At 44.9% G+C, this 20891-nt stretch overlaps 1 protein-coding gene across 4 annotated transcripts in view; it reads left to right on the plus strand.

Annotated features, from left to right (window-relative positions):
• Positions 1-20891, plus strand: part of NCOA6 (nuclear receptor coactivator 6) — a 49107-nt gene that overhangs the window by 861 nt on the left and 27355 nt on the right. For 2 of the 4 annotated variants that reach the window (XM_066586968.1, XM_066586971.1), the window contains exons 2-9: positions 8052-8170; positions 8265-8529; positions 10551-10706; positions 11401-11523; positions 12064-12195; positions 13390-14187; positions 14484-14630; positions 18459-19521. In XM_066586968.1, coding sequence (XP_066443065.1) covers positions 8304-8529; positions 10551-10706; positions 11401-11523; positions 12064-12195; positions 13390-14187; positions 14484-14630; positions 18459-19521 — 2645 coding nt within the window. In that variant the 5' untranslated portion in view covers positions 8052-8170; positions 8265-8303. The remainder of the gene's footprint in view (positions 1-8051; positions 8171-8264; positions 8530-10550; positions 10707-11400; positions 11524-12063; positions 12196-13389; positions 14188-14483; positions 14631-18458; positions 19522-20891) is intronic. The other 2 variants (XM_066586969.1, XM_066586970.1) reach the window with 2 other exon arrangements.

A 20891-nucleotide genomic window follows, 5' to 3' on the forward strand; every position in this document is an offset into this window, starting at 1 on the left:
AGATTTATGGGGGGGTACGATACGCAAGGAGGCGCGCAATTTAGCGTGAAAAAGGTTAAATCTGCACCCGTTAGGATAAATAGCCATTTAAATTGGGGTGGAGTTGTGCCGAACCCCGTGAGCGCAAAAAGTACAGTAAAATGCGCACAAAAAAAGCCTTGTTCGTGGCGCAAAAGCGCTCCTGCCTGTGTAATGCCCCCCTTAGGGAGCTCTTTTTGCAGAAATGCCACTATTTCTTGCCGCAGGGTTTTTTATAGCTTTTTTCCTGCAAAGCCGCTGCGCCAGAAGTGAGTGCGCTAATAAAGAATGATCACTGCCAATGCTGCTTTTTGTGTACGTGTTTTTTTTTAATTTTTTTTTTTATACCTATGATCCTTTTTTGGGCTCCATTGTGTTTTTCAAAACCATTAAATAAAAAAGTTTGTTTTGGTGTTTTGACCAAAGAGCCATATGTTGTTGCGCTCAGTAAAGTCTCATGTCCACGGTGGCTTTTTTTCACCGCGTATTGCGCATGCGATACACGGCTGCGTAATACGTGGTGAATTGAGTCGATGGACTTTCCCTGATGCCTGCACATGAGCGTGTAGATATGCGTGAGACCTAGACCGCAGCATGCTCTATTTCTTGGCATACCATGCATGGGCTGCGTATGCAATGCATTTCGTATGAACGGCGATTCATACACAGCCCCGCTATAAACCGGAGCAGGAAAAAAGCGCCATGTCCCACAGTGCACGACCGCGTGCGTGAGATACGCAGGCATGCGCAGTACGCTCGCTACACATAAGCTGTCTCTGCCGGCGTCATAAACAAGGGTAAAACGCTGCGGGGACACATGGGCCCTAAGAGAAACAATGGTAACAGTGCAAACGGTCAAGGCTTCTTGGGCCTCTTCATCAGCTGGCAACATTCGATGAAGAGGCCCAAGTAGATTTAAAGGGGTCTTCCTAGTTAAGGGAGACCCCCCCCCTGTCACTGGGTCCCCCATGGTATAAAATAACAAATCAGCAGCTGCTCTCCTCACCGATCTCCGCTGTTTGTTTACAGGCAGCTGTGACGTCCAGTAATACTGCTGTAGCAGCCAATGACAGGGCTCGACCTTGATGGCTGAGCGCTGTCATTGGCTGCTGCAGTATGAAAGTGACATCACAGGGAGACAGCAGCCGGCGGCGGAGGATGAACAGGGAGAAGGGAGTAACCGCTCATATATTATTTTATACCATGGGGGACCCGGTGACGGGGAGGTCCTTAACTCAAACATCCCCCGTTAAGGCCGGTCTAACACGACCGGATTTGTATTGCGGATTCCACGCTGACTTTTCGCGGCAGAACGCAGGCATTGAAAGGCTTGTAGTTTGAATTTTTACATCACCCTCACGGATGTGTATTGTGTATGCGAGCAGAAGAAAAATGGCAGCATGCTCTATTTTCCCGCACAGACGGCCTCCATTAATGTCAATAGAGGCGTCCGACCCGCATCCTCTATGCGATTAGCATTGCGTATGGAGCGAAGGTACGGCGTTATCGCTCAGCGACGGTGCGAGAAATACAAATACAAGCTCTGGCTGTGGTTTCCAGAAGCCGAATGAATGATACTTCGTTGTGCGCAAATCGGCGTATTTTACTGTACGTTTTGCGCCCAAAAGACATGTTCATTTGTGCGCGGCGAGCAGAGACGCTCGGATTTAAATGGCTAATTTAGTTTTGGTGTATCCTTTTCCCAGCAGAATTACACAGTCTCACGCATCTCCTTGCGTATTGCGCCCGTGTTTGTGCACACCGCATTGACTTCTATGGGGATGCAAATATGCAAAAAATCTGGAAATGTGAATGAGCCCATTGAAATCAGTGGGTTCCATTCTCTGCGTTTTGCGCGTGCCAATACGCCCGTGTGAAGGGGTGCATGGAATGTGCACATGGATTACACCTCTAAAACCGAGACACAAGCCACACATTTCTTCTATATACTTTGGCGTGGATTTGCTCACAGATTGGCGCTGTCAGCTGGCAGAGTCCATATACAGAATGTTTGACACTGATGCGCATGAAATCGTGTAGGGAATGGTCACACATGGATTCTGCCCACTGGCAAATGAATGTGTTAAACTACATGGCAGATATACGTGGCGTAGCCTCGGATTTCTGCGGCGTTTTAGGGTAGTTTCACACAGGGCGATTCCGATTTTTGCCGCGAGAAAATCACGGCAAAATCGCGTCTTTGTTTCTGTGATTTTTGTGTGGCAACATTGCTGTTTTTTTTAGAATAGTCTGGCATCGCATTGCTCCCGCCTGTGACATAACCGCGCGATAAAAGCGCACAATTTTTTATCGCAAAAGTCAATAGGACTTTCCAATGTTAAAACCGCGTCACGGTATAACGCTCCCATTGTTTTCAGTGGAGCCTCTCGGACAGCTGCTTGCTTTCCAGCGCTGCGATTTTCGAGTGGAGTCTGTTCTATTTTTGAGGTTTAGCGCGCCTCATTCATGACGAGGTATGCTAAACTCTGCGAAATTAATTCGCGACGCTTTCCGAAAATTCCTGCAGCGTGTACGCACGGATCCCAATATTGTAGGCTGAAAGATTCTGCCGCTCCAGACACTTCTCTGACTTGAATGACGGTCATGTGACCGGCTGCTCACTGCCAAGAGCTGCCAGTCACATGACTGTCATCCACTGAAGGGTAACGTTATTCTCTGGGTCAGCCCAATTCCAGGGAGACCAAGTCTTTATAGTTTTTTTTTGTTTTCTTTTTACTTGTTTTTTTTTGTGTGTTTGTTTTGTACGCGAAACACTTTTTTTTTGCTGTTTGTTTGCTTGTTTTTTGAAGATTTGCGTTTGTGTTGCCGCAATCCAAGAGCCATAGCATTTATATCTTTCCATGGATAAACTACTTTAAGGGCTTATTTTTAACGGCATGAACTTTGGTCTTCATTTATCCAATTTTTGGGAACATATAACACTTTGATTGCTTTTCATGTCATTTTATTTGAAGGCAAGATTAACAGAATCTGCAGTCTGGCATGTTTTATAGTTTTATGTTTAACCCTTTCCAATCCAATTTGTATCCTGGTTCTCCCAGGGAGCTCACTCTTTTTCTGCCATTATACAACGGCGCTATCTGCTGGCTAAAGCCAGTACTGCATGAAGTGACACGTTGGATAGGCTCTGACAGCAGAGAGGCTGGCAATATACAGTAAGAGAACCTCGACGGACGTCTTCCAACATCGGAGCTGTACAGCCTTAAATCATAATGTCTTCAGAGGTCAGACAGTGGATTGGAAAGGGTTAAAGCTCCTGCCCATGGCCAGGTCGGAATTTGCCTGTGAAATATCAAAGCAAAATCAGACGTGCCCCCCCCCCCAGAGACCCTATATTCACTGTGAGTGTCTCGCCTGGCGAGCCGGCGCGCATGTGCAGTGATGCAGATTCTTGTGATACTTCCGCTCTGCTCACAGGGAAAGTATCGCAAGACAGACGTCTTCCATTGACTGCGATAGAAGCCGTCTGCGCAATTTTCCGCATAGAATAGAACATGCTGCGATTCTCCTCTGCAATTGGAAAAATCGCAGTTGATTTCCGCTCGTGGGCAGGGGAGGATCGTTTACCGCAGCATGTCTATGATCGGACATTGCTGCGGAATTTGCGACGGGTGTCTGACTACGAATTCCGCTGCGATAATTCGTCTGTGGGCATTCGCCTCAACAGTGTTCACCATGCGGTATAAATAATATGTTACATTAATTCTGAAGGCCGGTACGATTATGTCAAGACCAACGGGATCTAGTTTTTTTTGGCACCTTTTTCAGTTTTAAAAAACATTTTTGACATTTTGTTTTTAGTAAAGACCCCCTAACGCTCTAACGGTTTTTCTTTCTTGTTGATGTACTGTGTAAGGAGATGTTTTTGCTGAAGCTATACTTTTTCATGGTGCCGTTTGGTGATTGATGTGACATTTTGATACCTTTCTATCCCATTTTTTGGTAAGCTGAGATAGGCAAAGTTAGCTGTTTTCGACATGTTCTTTGTATTTTTCTTTTCATGGTGTGCGCCGTATGGATTAAATAACGTATGACCTTTTTCTCTGGGTCACTACAAGCGCAGGGATGTGTGATTTGGTTCTTTGTTCTTTTACATAGTAAAGGGTGACAGGTGGGGTTTTGACATTTTTCTTTTTCTTTTACCATTTTTAAAAATACTTCTAACTTTTTATATTTTGTCCCACCATATTTAATCTTTTTTAACCCCTTAAGGGGGGGGGGGGTATCTTTTGGGGATAAGGACGCAATGAGTTGGAGGATTTTCATCCCCATTTTTCAAAAGCCATAACTTTTTTTATTTTTCCCTCCACACGGACGTATGAGGGCTTATTTTTTTGCTGTAGTTTTTATTAGTGCCATTTCTGGGTATATAGACTATATTGTAAAACTCTTATTAATTTCTTTCTGATAGCAGGGAGACGTGGTTTTTTTGATCACTTTTATTGCGTTTTTTGGAAGGCAAAATGAAAAAAATAATAATTTTGCTTCAGTTTTTTAGGGTTTAAAATGTGTTTAATTTATTGTACGAGACGTTACGGATGCGACAATACCAAACACGTGGGGTTTTAATTTTTTTATACTAGTAGGGTAAAAAGAACATAAAAGGGTTTTCTTTACATTTTTTTTCACTATTTGTATCTTTCTTTTTACACTTTTTAAATCCCTGTAGGATATTCTGTATATGGAGTCTTCCATAAACTGTTTGTTTACCTTAATGTGGCAGGCTTAAAGGTAAGCTCAATACTAAGGCCGGGCTCACTCCACCGGTCACCTTACGTACCTGGCTTCTCTGTATTGCGGATGACTGCGGGGCTCGCCAGCTGTCACGTGCAGTACAGTATTTTTTATTTTTTTTTCATGGTTTGTAAGTTCTGCACCATCACTAAGCGATGAAGCAGGTACCCGCATCCTGTATGCAATGTTAATTACGTATGGGCTTGCAGGTCTGATGCATCCATTGACTTCAATGGAGGCTGGACAGAATGGCACATGGTGTGATTTTTTTTTTTTTTTTTTTTGCCTCCTTCCACTCGTGGAATATGCAATTCATGTCATGAGTGTGAAGGAAAAATCTGAAGTTTTTGTCTTTCAATGCCTGCGTTTTGCCACGGATCCTCTGCGTGAACGGTGATTGTGTATTCCGCAGTTGGTATCCCTTCCTCACCTTTATCGCCTCACCATGGATGGGAGAACAAACAGTATGGTATGCTAACAAACTTTAGAAAGAGCAGAACTTTAAGCAAGGCGACTTTTAAAGGGGTATTCCAGCGATGGGCAGCCGCTTGGGTATTTCCATCACGCCCATTGAAATAAATGGATTACTGACTGCGCATGCTCGGCCATCGCTTTATTCACAGTGACGTCACTGCTGGGGAAGAAGCAAGCGCCAAAGTACGGGGAAATGGGAGTCCCGATCTTAAGATTGGTGGGGATCATCTCACTGGCGAGACCCACACCGATCATTAAATTATCCAGCGGGTGGGGCATAACTTGTTATTCTGGTAAAACCCTTTAAAGTATTAGAGGGTGGGCCATGGAAAAGTAGCCTGCACCATAAGAAATGAAAGCTGTGTTGTGATTGGTTGCTATGGGCTAAAAAGACAGATGATCTTTTAGATTGCGTTCACACGTCACTGGTTTGCTGCAGATTTTGTTGCAGACATGTAGCAGATTTCGCCGCTTCAATTTGAATTCAATCGCTAGGGTGAAATCTGCTGCAGATCTCACCCTAGACCGGCGTGTTGCGCCAGGCTACGTTTCCATGGTCCACCCCGTGTTTGGCGTACAATCACTTATTACAGTCTGCAGTAGAGTGGGAACTGGGTATTTTTTAGTCTGACCATTTGGTATTTGCAGTCTTCTTTGTATGTCTAACCTACCTATTGTACTTTCCTCAACAGTTTCCTCATACACCTACACAATGCGAACACATCAGTTCCATAGGTGATGCATATGGGATATGAATAAAGAAAAAATGCTTCAATTTGTGGAGGAGTCCCTTTAAGTCCAACTTAATCTCTTTCCCTTCATCACATTTGATTACACTCTAATGAGCAATAACAATGTATAATCCTATTAATTTTAATGACAAGTATGAGGCCTCTTGCACAGGGCACTGCTATGTGTAGAAGGGTTATATGGCGGCATTGTATTCTGGCACAGCAGGGATTCTGTATGCCGCCATCCCACGCTTTGTTGAATACTGCATAGGAGCATGCTTCCGTGTGAGTTTGGAGGCTTGCGTACAGGGGGGCCCATCCACCTCTGTATGAGCCCTATTACGGCTTATTTCCGAATATGGCTGCATACAGGAGGCCTTGGGGGGATGGAAGCTTTACTTGCTCAACTCAAAGTAGACTAAGCAACTTCTGGCCTGTTTTTCTATGCTCGCACCTTCTTAGTTGCGTTTTGGCCATTGCGGTATCTTACTGTAGCTTTGGGTTGTTACATTGTACTGAACTAGATTTCCATACATGTAAAAGTAGATCCCGTAGTAAAAGTGCAGATCATTAACTATGGTTTTTTCCAGTACAGGAAGCTGCACCACTACCGGCACATGTCAACGTACATGTAACTGTCCCTACGTATTATAGCTGACAGCTGTCCCTTCCATCTGCCTGGTAGCGTTGGCAGCCATTTATCTGCACATGTTGACATCTGCTGTGGGGGGACATGGGTGTTTCTTCTGGGGGGAAGAATATCGCTGTTACACGGAAGCACACAAACTCTTGACATGTATGTGATGTCTAAGTTTCCAACTTCTAAAACTTCTTAACTTCTAAAATAATTCCGAACTGATCAGTTCATCGCCACAGACTGACAACTTGTTATTGGCTGGTGCAGCTCAATTATTGTCCTAACTGTATCCACAGGAAGGGTATGTTCACACGTAGTGGAAATGCTGCAGTCAAAATCCGCACCATCGGCGCTTTCACAGCTGATTTCAGAAACTACTAGAGTTGAGTGAACATACTCTGCCGAGCTTGATGCTCGTTTGATTATTAGCGTACTCGATGGTGCTTGTTACTCAAACGAGCATCAAGCTGTGTTCGACCCCGCCCCAGTTTTTGGCTCCTCCCTGCTGTGACGTGCCTGTTTTGGCCTCTCTCCGCCACGACCCAGTGCGCGTCAATGGAGAGAGAGGGGAAAAAAGCTCGGCACCCGGCGTCCCACATACAAAAATGCTCGAGTCTCCCATTGTAGTCAATAGGGTTCGTTACTCGAGTAGAGCTCTCGAATTTTACGTAAAGCTCGACTCGAATAATGCGGACCCGATCATTTGGGTGCTCACTCATCTCTAGAAACTACCATACCTCACCTTCAAAGTTTTGCACTCTTGGCCCTTCCTTCAATGGAAAGCCTCGAGTGAGCTGAGTGCCGCTGGTCACTTCCGCGTCACCTGGAGACTGCTGGTTGCCCGCTCAAGGAAGAGTGCGAAGACTTGGGAAGAGAGGGGGAAGGCGGTATCTTCTGAAATCAGCTGCTGATATTGAGTCAAAATCCATACGACGACGGTGCAGCATTTCCACTACATGTGTAAACACCCTAAAGAGGACCTGTCATGTTCTCTGGTCAATTTTGCAGCCCTGGTGACGCCGTTGCAGTGTTTCTCATTTATTCGGCCTGTCCAAACCATAATTCATCAATATACATCCTTTAACTTACTGTATTGAATTTTCTAATTTCTTCCTTTCAACCATAAGGAAATATATCTTACTATAAACTGTTGAAAATGATGTAAAAAGATGCTGTTCGCTCCTTGGAGTCCTATAAACTAAAGTTCTGGGGATGTCATTCTTATAGTCTCCTTCCTCGGTATTGTGAAGCGAACAGCGGTGGAACAAAGAGGAAGATCAATATAGGAGTGATATCCCTGAACTTAGCTTATATGAGCCCATAGCTTTATAGTTTCTGGGGTTCCTAGGGAAGAACGAGGGGCTGACAGTCTATTTAAAATGTCTCATTAACTTAATGTTTTGTTTTTTTTTCCTTATTTCTGTCATGTTCTCCAGAAGAAAATTGAGGAGCTCCAGCTTGTAAAATCTGACTGAAAATGTCTTCTGCTGCCTTCTTCCCGAAGAAAGCCCACTGTGTAGAAACGTAGACAGAACCCAAATTTAGAGCTGTGTCTGTAAGAGAAACATAGTTAATCTGTATAGATTACGATCTAGAGGATTCTGTATTTATATGGCACACGAGTTATTAATCTTCCGTCTCCCCATTAGAGAATCAGAGAGAGAGAGACTGTCACGAGCCACACCGCTATGGACTTGCAAACATGCCCTGATCCAAGAGATACCCAGGAAAGACCTCTCTCTCCTTCTGACATAGAACTCGAGACGGACAATGACTCTGGAATTGAAGATGAGCTAAGAGCGGAAGACAGCAGCTCTACGATCTTTGTAGCATTTAAAGGGGACATACGAGATATTGACCTACAGTGTAAACTAGAGAAAATTTTGCGAGGTGTACCTGATCTCATCAGTATGGGTAAGAACCTAGACGGTCTTACATGTGTTATTTTAGTTTTAGAACAAGATGTAATAAAAGTTATTAAGTGTGCGTGGGGAAAAATAAAAGTGCTTCGGAATATCTTTCTTTGTTACCGGTGATAGAATTAGAACTCCAGCTTTCCGCTGAATAGTTCCTAGGTCTACACTTATGCCCATGTTCTGGGTTTGTTCATCCTGGAAATAGGGACATTGGGAGGATTCAAATCTTCGTGCTCACATGTTACTACTAGAGATGAGCGAGCGTACTTGCTAAGGCAAACTACTCGAGCGAGTAGTGCCTTATGTGAGTACCTGCCCGCTCCTCTCTAAAGATTCGGGTGCCGGTGGGGAGCGGTGGGGAAGAGCAGGGAGGAATGGGGGGAGATCTCTCTCTCACTCTCTTAATTTATCACCCTGCTCACTCCCGCAACTCACCGCTCTCCCCCACCGAAACTCGAATCTTTAGAGATGAGCGGGCAGGTACTCTTATAAGGCACTACTCGCTCGAGTAGTTTGCCTTAGCGAGTACGCTCGCTCATCTCTAGTTACTACCATTATTCAAGTCTGGTATCTTGATGTGAGTGGTGATTCTTACAATATTCCTATGACGAGGCTTAACAAAGCACATGCAGTAAGGATGCCCATAAAGTTTTTTTTCCCAGTTCGCCCATACACTGAGACATTCGTCATAGCTGAACGTTCTTGTGTTTAGAGATAAGCCAGCTCTGGCGCTGACTTATCTCTCAGGGAGCAGGAGAATTGGGTAGCCGCCTCCATATGTGTTAGAGAGTTGTCTGACCTAGCCGTTATCAGTGGATTCGTACAACTAAAGCCTAATGTGTAAGGGGGCCTTAAGTGTTGTCATTAATTAAGTGTCTTAATTATAAAGCGGTTGCAAGTTTTGGGGTTGACATATTAATCATATTTTTCACGAACTGCATTTTTTTTTTTTTTTTTTTTTAGATAGTTCTTTGTTTAGCTGCTGACTTTTTCCTCCTCTCTGTATCTTTAATGTTTCTTTTGGTGGCAGAAGGGAATAAGCCTCTGCCAGACAACTTTGGCAATAGCTTTTCTTCTACGAGAGCAAAGAATTTAATATACAGTTAATCCACGACTAACAAACTGGTTCCGTTCCGGGAAGCTGTTTGTAAGTGCATTTCGTTTGTAAGTTCGAACAAATGCTTGTATAGAGGGAGATCGCAGGTGAATCTCGTTCCATACAACGTCTGGTGCAGGCTGTTTCTTACAGCCTGCATCCACCTGCAACAGCTCCGATAAGTCACGCCGCTCATTGGAGCTGTTAACTCTTTAAATGCCGCTATTGACTGCCGTATTGAAAGAGTTGACAGCTCCAATGAGCGGTGCAGCTTATTGGAGCTGTTACAGACGGGTGCAGGCTGTAAGAAACAGCCTGCATCGGACGTTCGGGGGTCCTGTACAGCCCCTTGCCATAAGATCTGTGGCAAAGCTTGATAGAATGCCTGTCGGGTCGCTGTACAGTATGATGTAAAGCTATAGCTTTACATTATACTTACAGACAGGCTTATTTGTATCTAGTGAAGTTTGTAACTCGAACGTTCACAAGTAGGGGACTTACTGTACTGAAATGCAGTATTCCCCCCAACATCTGTCATTACTGATTAGTCAGGAGGGGCCCATGTACAATGAACGGCCGCTGTAGAGATACCCATCTAGTAGCACGTTGGACTTCTTTTGGCCTTTAGAACTGCAGCAATTTGTCATGTCATAGAATCCACTAGGTATAGAAATCATTCTGCGGGGATATTGGTTCATGCGAGCAAGAGAGCTTCTTAGATACAGGTACTGACATGTTCTGAACAGGAAGGGTTCATCGATTCATGCTGCTCGTACCAAATTCTCACACTCTCGTCAGCATGTTGCAGCAGAAATCTGGATTCATCTGACCAGACAATCTTTTTCTTCTGCTCAGTGATCCAATTTTTGCACTCTTTTGCCCACTGAAGTCTCTTTTTTTTCTGTTTCTCTAACTTTATGTAGAGTCCAGTCAATTGAAGCTTAGAAAAGTGGAGCCATGGAACAGTGTTCGGGTAACGTTCAACATCCCTAGAGAAGCCGCTGAGCGATTGCGTCTCCTTGCTCAAGGCAACAACCAGCAGCTGCGAGATCTAGGAATCCTGTCTGTCCAGATTGAAGGTATGAATGTGTGTTCAAGGGTTATTATATTTTTTGGAACATCTGACATTTAGACACATATTAGTTTATATGTGGTCAAGACTCTGCGACCCCCACCGATTAGTAGAATAAAGGTGCCCAAGTACACCAGTGATCATTAACCTTTCCAAGTTTTGCAAAAGTACAAAAAGTACAGCATGTTCCGACAAGTTGTACATGGACTCCACTGTTGTGGACCTGTTAATACTAGAACAGGGAGGTACTTTTGTTTAATGATATAGACTAATGGCAAATTTTAATTTTTCACAATAGATTCATCTGACGTATTAAAGGGGTATCCCAATCTTAGTCACAGTTGACTTATCCACATACTAGTACTATAGTCACCTATAGTAACACCCTTAGTATCCAGGTTGACTCATATTCGGCTCCAGGGTAAGAACAGAGATCATTGGGGAGAATGGGGAGCCTTGTTGTGTGCCATTATTCTTATATATATATATATATATATATATATATATATATATATATATATATATATATATATATATATATATATATATATATTATATGGAGAGGAGAGAACCCTATTGACCATGGTTGATATTGTGGGAACTCTTTAGAGAGATTGTACCGCTGGACTCAAACTGATATGTAAGAGAAGTAAATTGCAACAGTATTATTACATTGATTTGTTATCTCTATTGCACTTTAGGAGAAGGGGCTATTAACCTAATATTACCCCAAAATCCTGCTCAAGAGGTGAGGATGAACGGCCCGGTGACGGCAAGTAATGCCATGAGGATTGACCCCAGTTTCGCTGTGCAAAATAGACCAGGTATATCTCAACTACTCCTACATTTAACTTTGATTTTACTTGGCTTATGCCTAACCATGGTAAATTAAGCATTGCAATTGGTGAATATTTTGCTTAAACCACGCACAAGAAAACATCCGCTTCAGACCCCACCTAGTCGTTCGATATTCACTGTTAAATATAGCTGCAACTGGCGTCAGTCGCACAAAATGTGACTTATGGGTGACCGCCTTAAATATAAGTGTCGCACCTGTCCAAAGTTACCTTTTAGTTCGAGCCTAAAGGTCGTCTGAATAGCCCAAGAGATTCATCCTTTACACCTCTCAGAAGTTCATCAGGGTGACTAATGGGGTGAGCTGGAAATTCTAGTGTTGCCATGGTTACAGAAGCTTAGGTATATGCTGCTATATGGCCAAATAACACTTTTTGCAACAGTAGGTTTATTAGAAAAATCTAAACATTAAAAAAAATGGATATTTTGTCATAGCCACACCGTTGCAAAGACCTTGTGTATTAACTGCCACATGTTGATTATCACATTCTTTGTCTGTTACTGTTCAGGTCTGATCAGGATGAACAACCCGGCAACAGCCTCCATGATGTCCCAGGGTGCCCATGTTTCATCAGCTATGATGGTTGCCAGTGGAAGCAATGAACTCCAGCCAAGGACTCCAAGACCACCTTCACAACAAGGTAAAAGGGGTGAAATGAACAGTAAGGCCAGGCTCACACGCGCAGATTCGTATGGCAGATTCCACGCAGCTTATCCGCCGTAAAACGTGGGCATTGAAAGGCATGCATTTTCATTTTTCATTTACACTCTCGGATACGAATTGTGTATTTTGTTTCAGCGTAAACAAAACCGCAACATGCTCTATTTTGCCGCAGAATGCGTAGACGGCCTCCATTAATGTCAATGAAGGCGTCTGACTCACAGCCCATATGCAATTAACCTTGCATACGGGCTGCGAGTACCCGCATCATCGCGAAGCGACAGCGCGGGAAATACAAATAAATGAAAAAAAGACTGACTGCACATGACCGCCTTAGGGAGGTCCACAGCGTCATCGGCCGGGCTCACAGACTGAATCCGCTGCGGGCATGTGGAATCTACCCACTCGTGAGCCCGGCCTAAAACAATCCCAAGACTATGGAAGAGTTTATCAAAGACAATAAAAATGCCCATATTAGTTCAATTACATCGTTCATTTTTCAGAGGCTGCAATCTGATGGGTTAGAGCAGTTGCTGCATTTTGGCTTTATACTACTTTTAGTAATTCTTCCCGAATGACCCTTCTCCGATTTGGAGACTGCTCAATTTCTTGATTAGGAATATAGTATTGTAGTATAGCAAAGCTGAGACAGCCAGGGACCCTGAGGAGAAGAAAGTGGTTTATAGCCACTTCTGTCTTTCATTTGCCGCCTGCATAGCACCATGTAGTAAGTACCGTTCCCTCTATTGGATCACATGATCACCCAGTACCCTACCTTTCCCCAGCATGGCTGAGCTGCTGGGTTCTAGCAGACCCTGATCAGCTCTGGCGCCTATCGCCATAGGGGGATGTTTTTACTTCTAACTAGGGCTCCTAGTTTTGGGGTTTTTTTTGTTGTTTGTTTGTTTTTGAGCAAGGTATAGGAAATTTAATTTTGGTAGCACAGGAAAAAATAAAATGGGTCTATTAAACCATCACATGCATAAAATCGCTAAAAAGCGTCTGGTTCTTCAGGACCGAAACACTCTGGTCATTACAGGGGTTAATTTATAGTCGGTTGTTATGTTTGGAAATAGTGTGTGTGTGTGTGTGTGTGTATAATATATAGTTTACAGTTTTTCCTTGTAATCCACCTCCCATATGTGATTTGCTTACACCATATTTCTCTTACTAGATATTATGGATCCCTTTGTGTCTGGTTTGAATAGTCAACCTCAGAGTCACCCCTCCGGTTCCCTGGCTCCCCAGATGCACCCCATGCAGGGTGTTGTTGCTAATCGGCCGGTCAATCCAGCCAACTTTCAACAGTTTCAGCAGCAGGCCCGTCTACCCCAACATCAGCAAGTATCCCAAGGCATTCGTCCTGCTTTTGCAACCCCTGCACAAGTTCCTGTGCCCCCAGGCTGGAATCAACTGGCATCAGGAGCTCTGCAGCCTCCTCCAGCCCAAGCAAGTATGGGGACTGTGGCCTCCAACCAACAGTGGAAGAAATCTGGTCTGGGTGGAGGTCCATTACAGCAACAGCAACAATTTCCTCAGAGGCCATCACTATCCACAGGGCAAACACCTTCTCACCCCCCACCTCCATACCCATTTGGCAGCCAGCAGGCATCACAAGTTCACTCCAACTTCCCTTCCATGGCCAATTCAAATCAGTTCAGTTCACCTCCAATGAAACCAATGCAGGGGGCACCTCCACGGGTACTCACTCCATTGCAACAGCCTCATCTTTCCAAGTCTCCTGCCTCATCTCCTTCCTCCTTTCAGCAAAGCTCTCCTGCCTCCTCCCCTACAGTGAACCAAACACAACAGCAGTCCATGGGACCACGGGCAGGACAGGGCGGCACATTGCCTCAAGGTTTTCAGCAACAGCCTGTAAGCTCTCCAGGACGCAGTGGCATGATGCCACAGGGAAGCACAGCAGGAAACTTTATGATGCAGCAAAATCAGGGTCCACAGAATATTCACACAGGTATGTGATAAGTAGTCTGATGGGTGTACATATTAGAAGAGGGTAATGGTTCTCTATATACTAACTGTCCTCTTCAGTGGAGTTAAAATAAGTTGCCCATTTTGGGTGATGAAGGGATGGACTATGCTTTGTATATGTCATTTAATAAAATGCATTACAAGTTCTTAAAAGTTCTGTTTTCTGTATCTGCATTCGCTTTCAGCCCACTTGTTTGGACTGGGGCTTTTAATTTAGAATTAAACCTGACAATACATTATATTACATTTATGAGAAATGTTCATCCTTTATTTTTCAAGGAGTTCCCAAACGGCTTCCACCAGGTTTCCCAGCAGGACAGACGAATGCAAATTTTCTGCAGGGACAGACTCCTCCCAGCGCTGCAGGGTCGCCAGCCAACGGTGGAGTCATACAGACGCAGACAAACCCTGCTGGACAGGCAACAGGTATACCTTGTTCTTTGTTACAGTCTTAACAGAAGACTAAGCATAGAAAATGCACAAAAAATACCCCCAGCGCTTCCACCCTCAAAGAGGTTGTGCCAAGTTATAAAGCTATCACACATCAACTTGATAGGGGATAACTTTATGATTGGTGGGGGGCCGACCGCTCCATTCACTTCAATGATATTGCTGGAGATTACGTGCATTTGAAATCTCCCAACACTGTTATTGAAGTGAATGGAGCTTGGCACGCATGCCTGACCTCTGCTTCATTCACTCCGAGGCCAACCTGACCTCCTTTCTCAGGATCGTTACGGGTCTTGGCAGTCGGACCACCACCTATCTTTAAATTTATCCTCTATCCGTTGGATAGGGAATAACTTGATAACTTGGCAAAACCTATTTAATCTCCTTTACTTTGATTCTCTTTAATCTCCTATTACAAAACTGAGTAAGCGATATAGAAAGCTTCTATGTGTCCCAGGAGATCAGCCACACTTTCCTCCTGTATCTGACTGTAAGACAACTGGCTGCAGCAGGAGCCTCCCCCCTCTGCCTGGTCTGTAATAGGAGAAAGATTGCCAAGCCCTACCCTCTCAATCCTTCCCTGTCAAAAAATGGAATAGATCAGAAGGAGATTAATCCTTGTGTTCTCTACGATTTTTACAAGATCGCGTGTTTCAGGAACATATCGAAAATGCAGCACGCTCACAAACATTGGAGGGAAAGATTAAAGGGGTTTTCACACTATAAACATTTTTTTTCCTTTATGCCCGTGACAACAACCGTGAGAGAGTCTGCCTCCCATCTGGACAGGAAATGGGAATCTCCTAGATCTCTTTAAAGGCGGGTACACCCTTCACCTCCTCAGTCCTGTTTACTGTCCATAGGACAGGGTGGAAAATGCTAAGGTCGCTGCTATTTGGCTATCTCAGCTCTAGGTCTCTAAAGATGGTGGACTGCAGAGACTTGCATCCAAACTCAACGACATAAGATGTTACCTGTCCAGTGTAAGTCGCCACTGGGTAAGCCTGGAATCATTCTCTTGCCCCCTGGCTGATGCTGTAGAGTTTAGGAAAGGAAAGTTCCTTTCTTCTGGCCTTACAGGATCCTTCTCCTGGAGGTGTGGGGGAACCCCTCAGTGGTGGAGTGCTCCCTGTGTTGCTGCGCTTGGACCAAAGGTTTGCTGTATGTGACCTCCTGCTTTATCTGATGCTTCCATCAGCAGATAGTGTTCAGGTCTGTAGTAATCTGGGTGACGTCTAGTATCACCCCTGATTGGAGCTGGGGGAAGAAATGAGCACTTTCTAAGGGGATCTCCGGACAGTTTTTAGTGGAATAACCTTGGATTGATATCTACCTTTGCCTTAACCCCACACGAACGGAAATTTTAGGGAATGGCTCTCTGTGCACTCAATATCCAGACTCGGGACCACATGGTCTTTGTATATGGCTGATATAGCCAGCTGAGCGGCTTTGGCTCTCGGTATGCATGTCTGGCAGAAGTCAGGTAATTGCTACAGCCAATCAGAGGCTACAGCATCACCATCCGAAATCCTGGCATCCGTGGGCGCAATGATACCAGGAGTTTGTGACATTGATGCCATGGCCTTTGATTGGTTGCTGTGGTCACGTATATACTGAGAGTTGGAGCCGCTCAGCTGTTTCCCGGGGTGCCGAAGACAGTTGAGTATTGTCTCTTTTTTTATCTTATGCCATGCCCGGCCGTTCTTTCTTCTTGTAGTGAGAAAATGTCTTTAACCCCTGTTTAGTGTTATCACTTTTTTTGTGTTTAGTGTTAGTTTTAAGCATTAGATCTTTTATGGAATAGCTTACTGTTAGAAACATTAAAGCGGTTGTAGCTCTAGTGTGTTCAGAAGTGTGGCGCAATGGAGGACACACCTCTGCTCCATTCACTTCAACAGGACTGCCGGAGATGGCTTACTTAGCACTTGAGATAGATCCCATTGAAATGAGTAGAGCAGAGGTGTGCATGCGCATCCTCCTCTGTGCCACATTTATGGATGTGCATTCCAGAGAGAGGCTTTGGCGAGACAACCCCTTTAAGAAACTAAAGCATAATGATTGTCAATTTACTGAAAATGTCCTAACTTGTTCTTTCTATATGATATAACTATTCATTTCTTTACATTTATCAAATAATCCTCCACTTCCAGCCTTTACAGTTTTGTACGTGTTTGACTCTCCAGCTGGCTTTTTTTAAGATATTAAGGAAAAAACCTCAACCCCTGACTTATGTCGTAAAGTAGTAAAGCTGGTGATTGCACCAGTCAGGCCATAGAAATAAGAACCACAGCACATTAATAAGTCAAATGGTAAACAAAGTCGACCTTGTAGAAAAGAATGATGCTGTTTTTTGCTTTGTTTTTTTGTGAAACACATAAAAATAAAGTGCTTGCTTTGCCTCAAGTCCTCTACTGAGATATGTGGCTAATCAGCACCGATCAACTGGTCCCTCTCATGAAAGAGCACAAGCTTAGGGCCTTTTTACATGCAACGATTATCGCCTAAAATTCGTTCAAACGGCTGAAAATGAGCAATAATCATTACATGTAAACGCAGGCAGTCGTGCACTATTTGTTCAATTATTGTTAGCCAAGGTTTTTAGGCTGGCATAAAATCCATCCTTGGGTCGCTGGATCTTCTTTTAGTTTGAATACAGTTCGTTCAGCTTTTCCAGGGGCTAAGAGGTGTCTTCGTTTCATTTTGCTTTGCATAGTCATTTCATGCAATGTTTACTCAGCCAGGAGGAGAACAATGGAATGTGCTGACCAGATGTTTGCTCAGCTGGGCGAAGTGTTTATGCAATAACAATTGCCTAAACACATGCCAAACTGAGCAAACAACTCATGGAGGAAAACACAGATGATTACTACAATTAATTTGTTATTCAAAAATGTCGGCAGCTCGCTTGAATTTTGTTCAATCTTTCATCAGTTTGAGTGATTTTTTTTTTTTTTGTGTTAGAGGCTGTGTAGCCAGGCCTACTCAATATTAAAGAATGCTATCTACCCTTTACTATTTGCTTACTAGGGAAAAATAAGCACACTATAATTGACTACAATGCAGTGCTATCTTTTAGAGATGAGCGAGCACGCTCGGATAAGTCAGTTACTCGAGCGAGCATCGCTCTTCTTGAGTAACTGCATTCTTGTCCGAGTAGGCTCGAGGGGGCAGCGGGGGGGGGGGAGAAAGAGATCTCTCATCTCTCTCTCCCCCTCTAACCCCCGCCCCCTCAAGCCTGCTCGGACAAGAATGCAGTTGCTCGAGAAAAGCGAAGCTCGCTTGAGTAACTGCCTTAACCGAGCGTGCTCGCTCATCTCTACTATCTTTAGATCAAATGACTAGTTGCTGTGCTATGTGCCGATTTCTACTTATCATTGCACAAACCCCATGAGTGGCCATTTCTCACAAATCCCTTGCCGTGTAATGTGCCCCCCTTCCCCCACCCCCACTACATGCTGTTCTTGCTTAGGTGAGCAGGCTAGGGAAAGGATTGAAAAGCAGCCCTCAATTTACTCTCACTGACAAAATTTGCTAATCTGTCAATCCTCCAATCTGCAGTGCTGTGGAAATCAGTACAGGCATAGAAACCAAACAATCACAATTTTTATTATCGAAAACCAAATACAAAAAGTCTTAAGTCTTAAGAGTAAAGGAAAAATAAGAAGTCTGAAGGTGTACATAACCGTTAAAAAAAGTGTTTTACTATTTTACATCCAACCCATTGCGATGATAGCTATATATCTTGCATCAGTATACACCATCTTTAGATTGAAAAGTGATCACAATATTTTGTGTCCTTCCTAGGTGTTCAGACAAATGGATCTTCCCACAATCAAATGCAAGGATCCCATGCCGGTCCTAATCTGATGCAGACCAATCTAATAGGACTTCAGAACAACCTGAATAACCAGCAACCAAGTGGAGGTGCAGTGAGCCAAATCAATATTGGTGGTCTGCACAGTCAACCACAACAAGGTTCTCAATCTCAGATTATTGGCATGCACCAGCAGATCATATCCTCCCAAGGTCAAATGGTGAACCTTCAAGGTCAAGCCCCTTTGAATACACAGGGCCAGTTGGTACTTTCAAGAAACCAACTCATGTCACAGGGACAGATGTTGGGAGCCTCTCAAAATTTAGCTCAAGCACCGCAAAGAATGACACCTCCTAAGCAAATGATTCCTCCTCACAACCAGATGATGATGCAACAAGGTCAACCCATAATGCAACAGAATCCGGTAATGGAGCAAATTATGCAAGGCAATAAACAGGGGTTTAGTAACCAAAACCCAGCAGGTGTGATGGCAGGACCTAGTCAGATAGTAAGGGGACCGACCCCTGGTTTGGCTAGCAGCATGTTACAGTTTCAGGGGCAGACTGTTCCCCAACAGGGCACATCAGCTGGTAATTCTTCACAGGGTGTTAATATGCAGGGTCAGGTCCTCCGACAGGCCGGACCGGGCCAACATCTTCAACAGCAACATACCGAAAACACAGCTCAAACGGGCAATGATTTGGGTTCAATGTTGAATGACATTTCCATGCCGCAACAAGGGAACATGGCTCCTCAACACCAACAGCACTTGCAGAACATGTCGGGGAATGGCCAACACTTTGCAAGCCACGGACTACCGTTTGCATTTGGTCAAGGAGGAAATGGAAACCAGCTTTCCTGTGGTCAAGGTGCAGCTTTTCCTGTTAATAAAGATGTTACTCTGACCAGTCCCCTCCTGGTGAATCTGCTTCAGAGTGACATATCCGCTGGACATTTCGGTATGAACAACAAACAGAATGCCAATGCTGCCAAGCCCAAAAAGAAGAAGCCTCCAAGGAAGAAAAAAAGCCAGCAAGGAGAGGAACATATGAAGTAGGTAGAACGAGAGAAGTGATATCATTACCTGAAAAAGGGGGAAAACAAATGTATTATGTCATTAGAGGAGTCTTATATCTCAGTCCCAAATATGGAAAGGTAATGATTTAGAAAACTTGTGATCATTTTGTATGTACTTGAGGATGTGGAGTAATCCTGCACAGCTGTCAACACACCCTAAAAAAGGGAACACTGTCCCAGGTAGATGGCCCTAAGGCAGTCATGCCAAAACGTCCCATTTAAACACCATTTATGATTGATTTGAGTCTTGAGGTTATTTAGGGTTATTTAAACTTTGTTCTCATAAAATATGTTCATCGGCTTTCTGATCATTTTTGCATACTAGTAATTATTACCAAATTATAGTAGCAGTGTTTCTGGTGGCGCAGTGGACCACTCATATAATACAGTGAAAGGGATTGGAGTTATAAGGACACGGCTGCTGGTTTAGGACCTGCACACACATCTCTGGTACGCGCCACACACACACACGCAGAGCTCTGGGACGCGCGCGTCAAACACACACACGCAGAGCTCTGGGACGCGCGCGTCAAACACACACACGCAGAGCTCTGGGACGCGCGCGTCAAACACACACACGCAGAGCTCTGGGACGCGCGCGTCAAACACACACACGCAGAGCTCTGGGACGCGCGCGTCAAACACACACGCAGAGCTCTGGGACGCGCGCGTCAAACACACACACGCAGAGCTCTGGGACGCGCGCGTCAAACACACACACACACACACACACGCAGAGCTCTGGGACACGCGCGTCAAACACACACACGCAGAGCTCTGGGACGCGCGCGTCAAACACACACACGCAGAGCTCTGGGACGCGCGCGTCAAACACACACACGCAGAGCTCTGGGGCGCGCGCGTCAAACACGCAGAGCTCTGGGACGCGCGCGTCAAACACGCAGAGCTCTGGGACGCGCGCGTCAAACACGCAGAGCTCTGGGACGCGCGCGTCAAACACGCAGAGCTCTGGGACGCGCGCGTCAAACACACACACGCAGAGCTCTGGGACGCGCGCGTCAAACACACACACGCAGAGCTCTGGGACGCGCGCGTCAAACACACACACGCAGAGCTCTGGGACGCGCGCGTCAAACACACACACGCAGAGCTCTGGGACGCGCGCGTCAAACACGCAGAGCTCTGGGACGCGCGCGTCAAACACGCAGAGCTCTGGGACGCGCGCGTCAAACACGCAGAGCTCTGGGACTCGCGCGTCAAACACGCAGAGCTCTGGGACGCGCGCGTCAAACACGCAGAGCTCTGGGACGCGCGCGTCAAACACGCAGAGCTCTGGGACGCGCGCGTCAAACACGCAGAGCTCTGGGACGCGCGCGTCAAACACG

The sequence above is a fragment of the Eleutherodactylus coqui genome, chromosome 13 (assembly GCF_035609145.1).
Source record: "Eleutherodactylus coqui strain aEleCoq1 chromosome 13, aEleCoq1.hap1, whole genome shotgun sequence".
Lineage (NCBI taxonomy): Eukaryota > Metazoa > Chordata > Amphibia > Anura > Eleutherodactylidae > Eleutherodactylus > Eleutherodactylus coqui.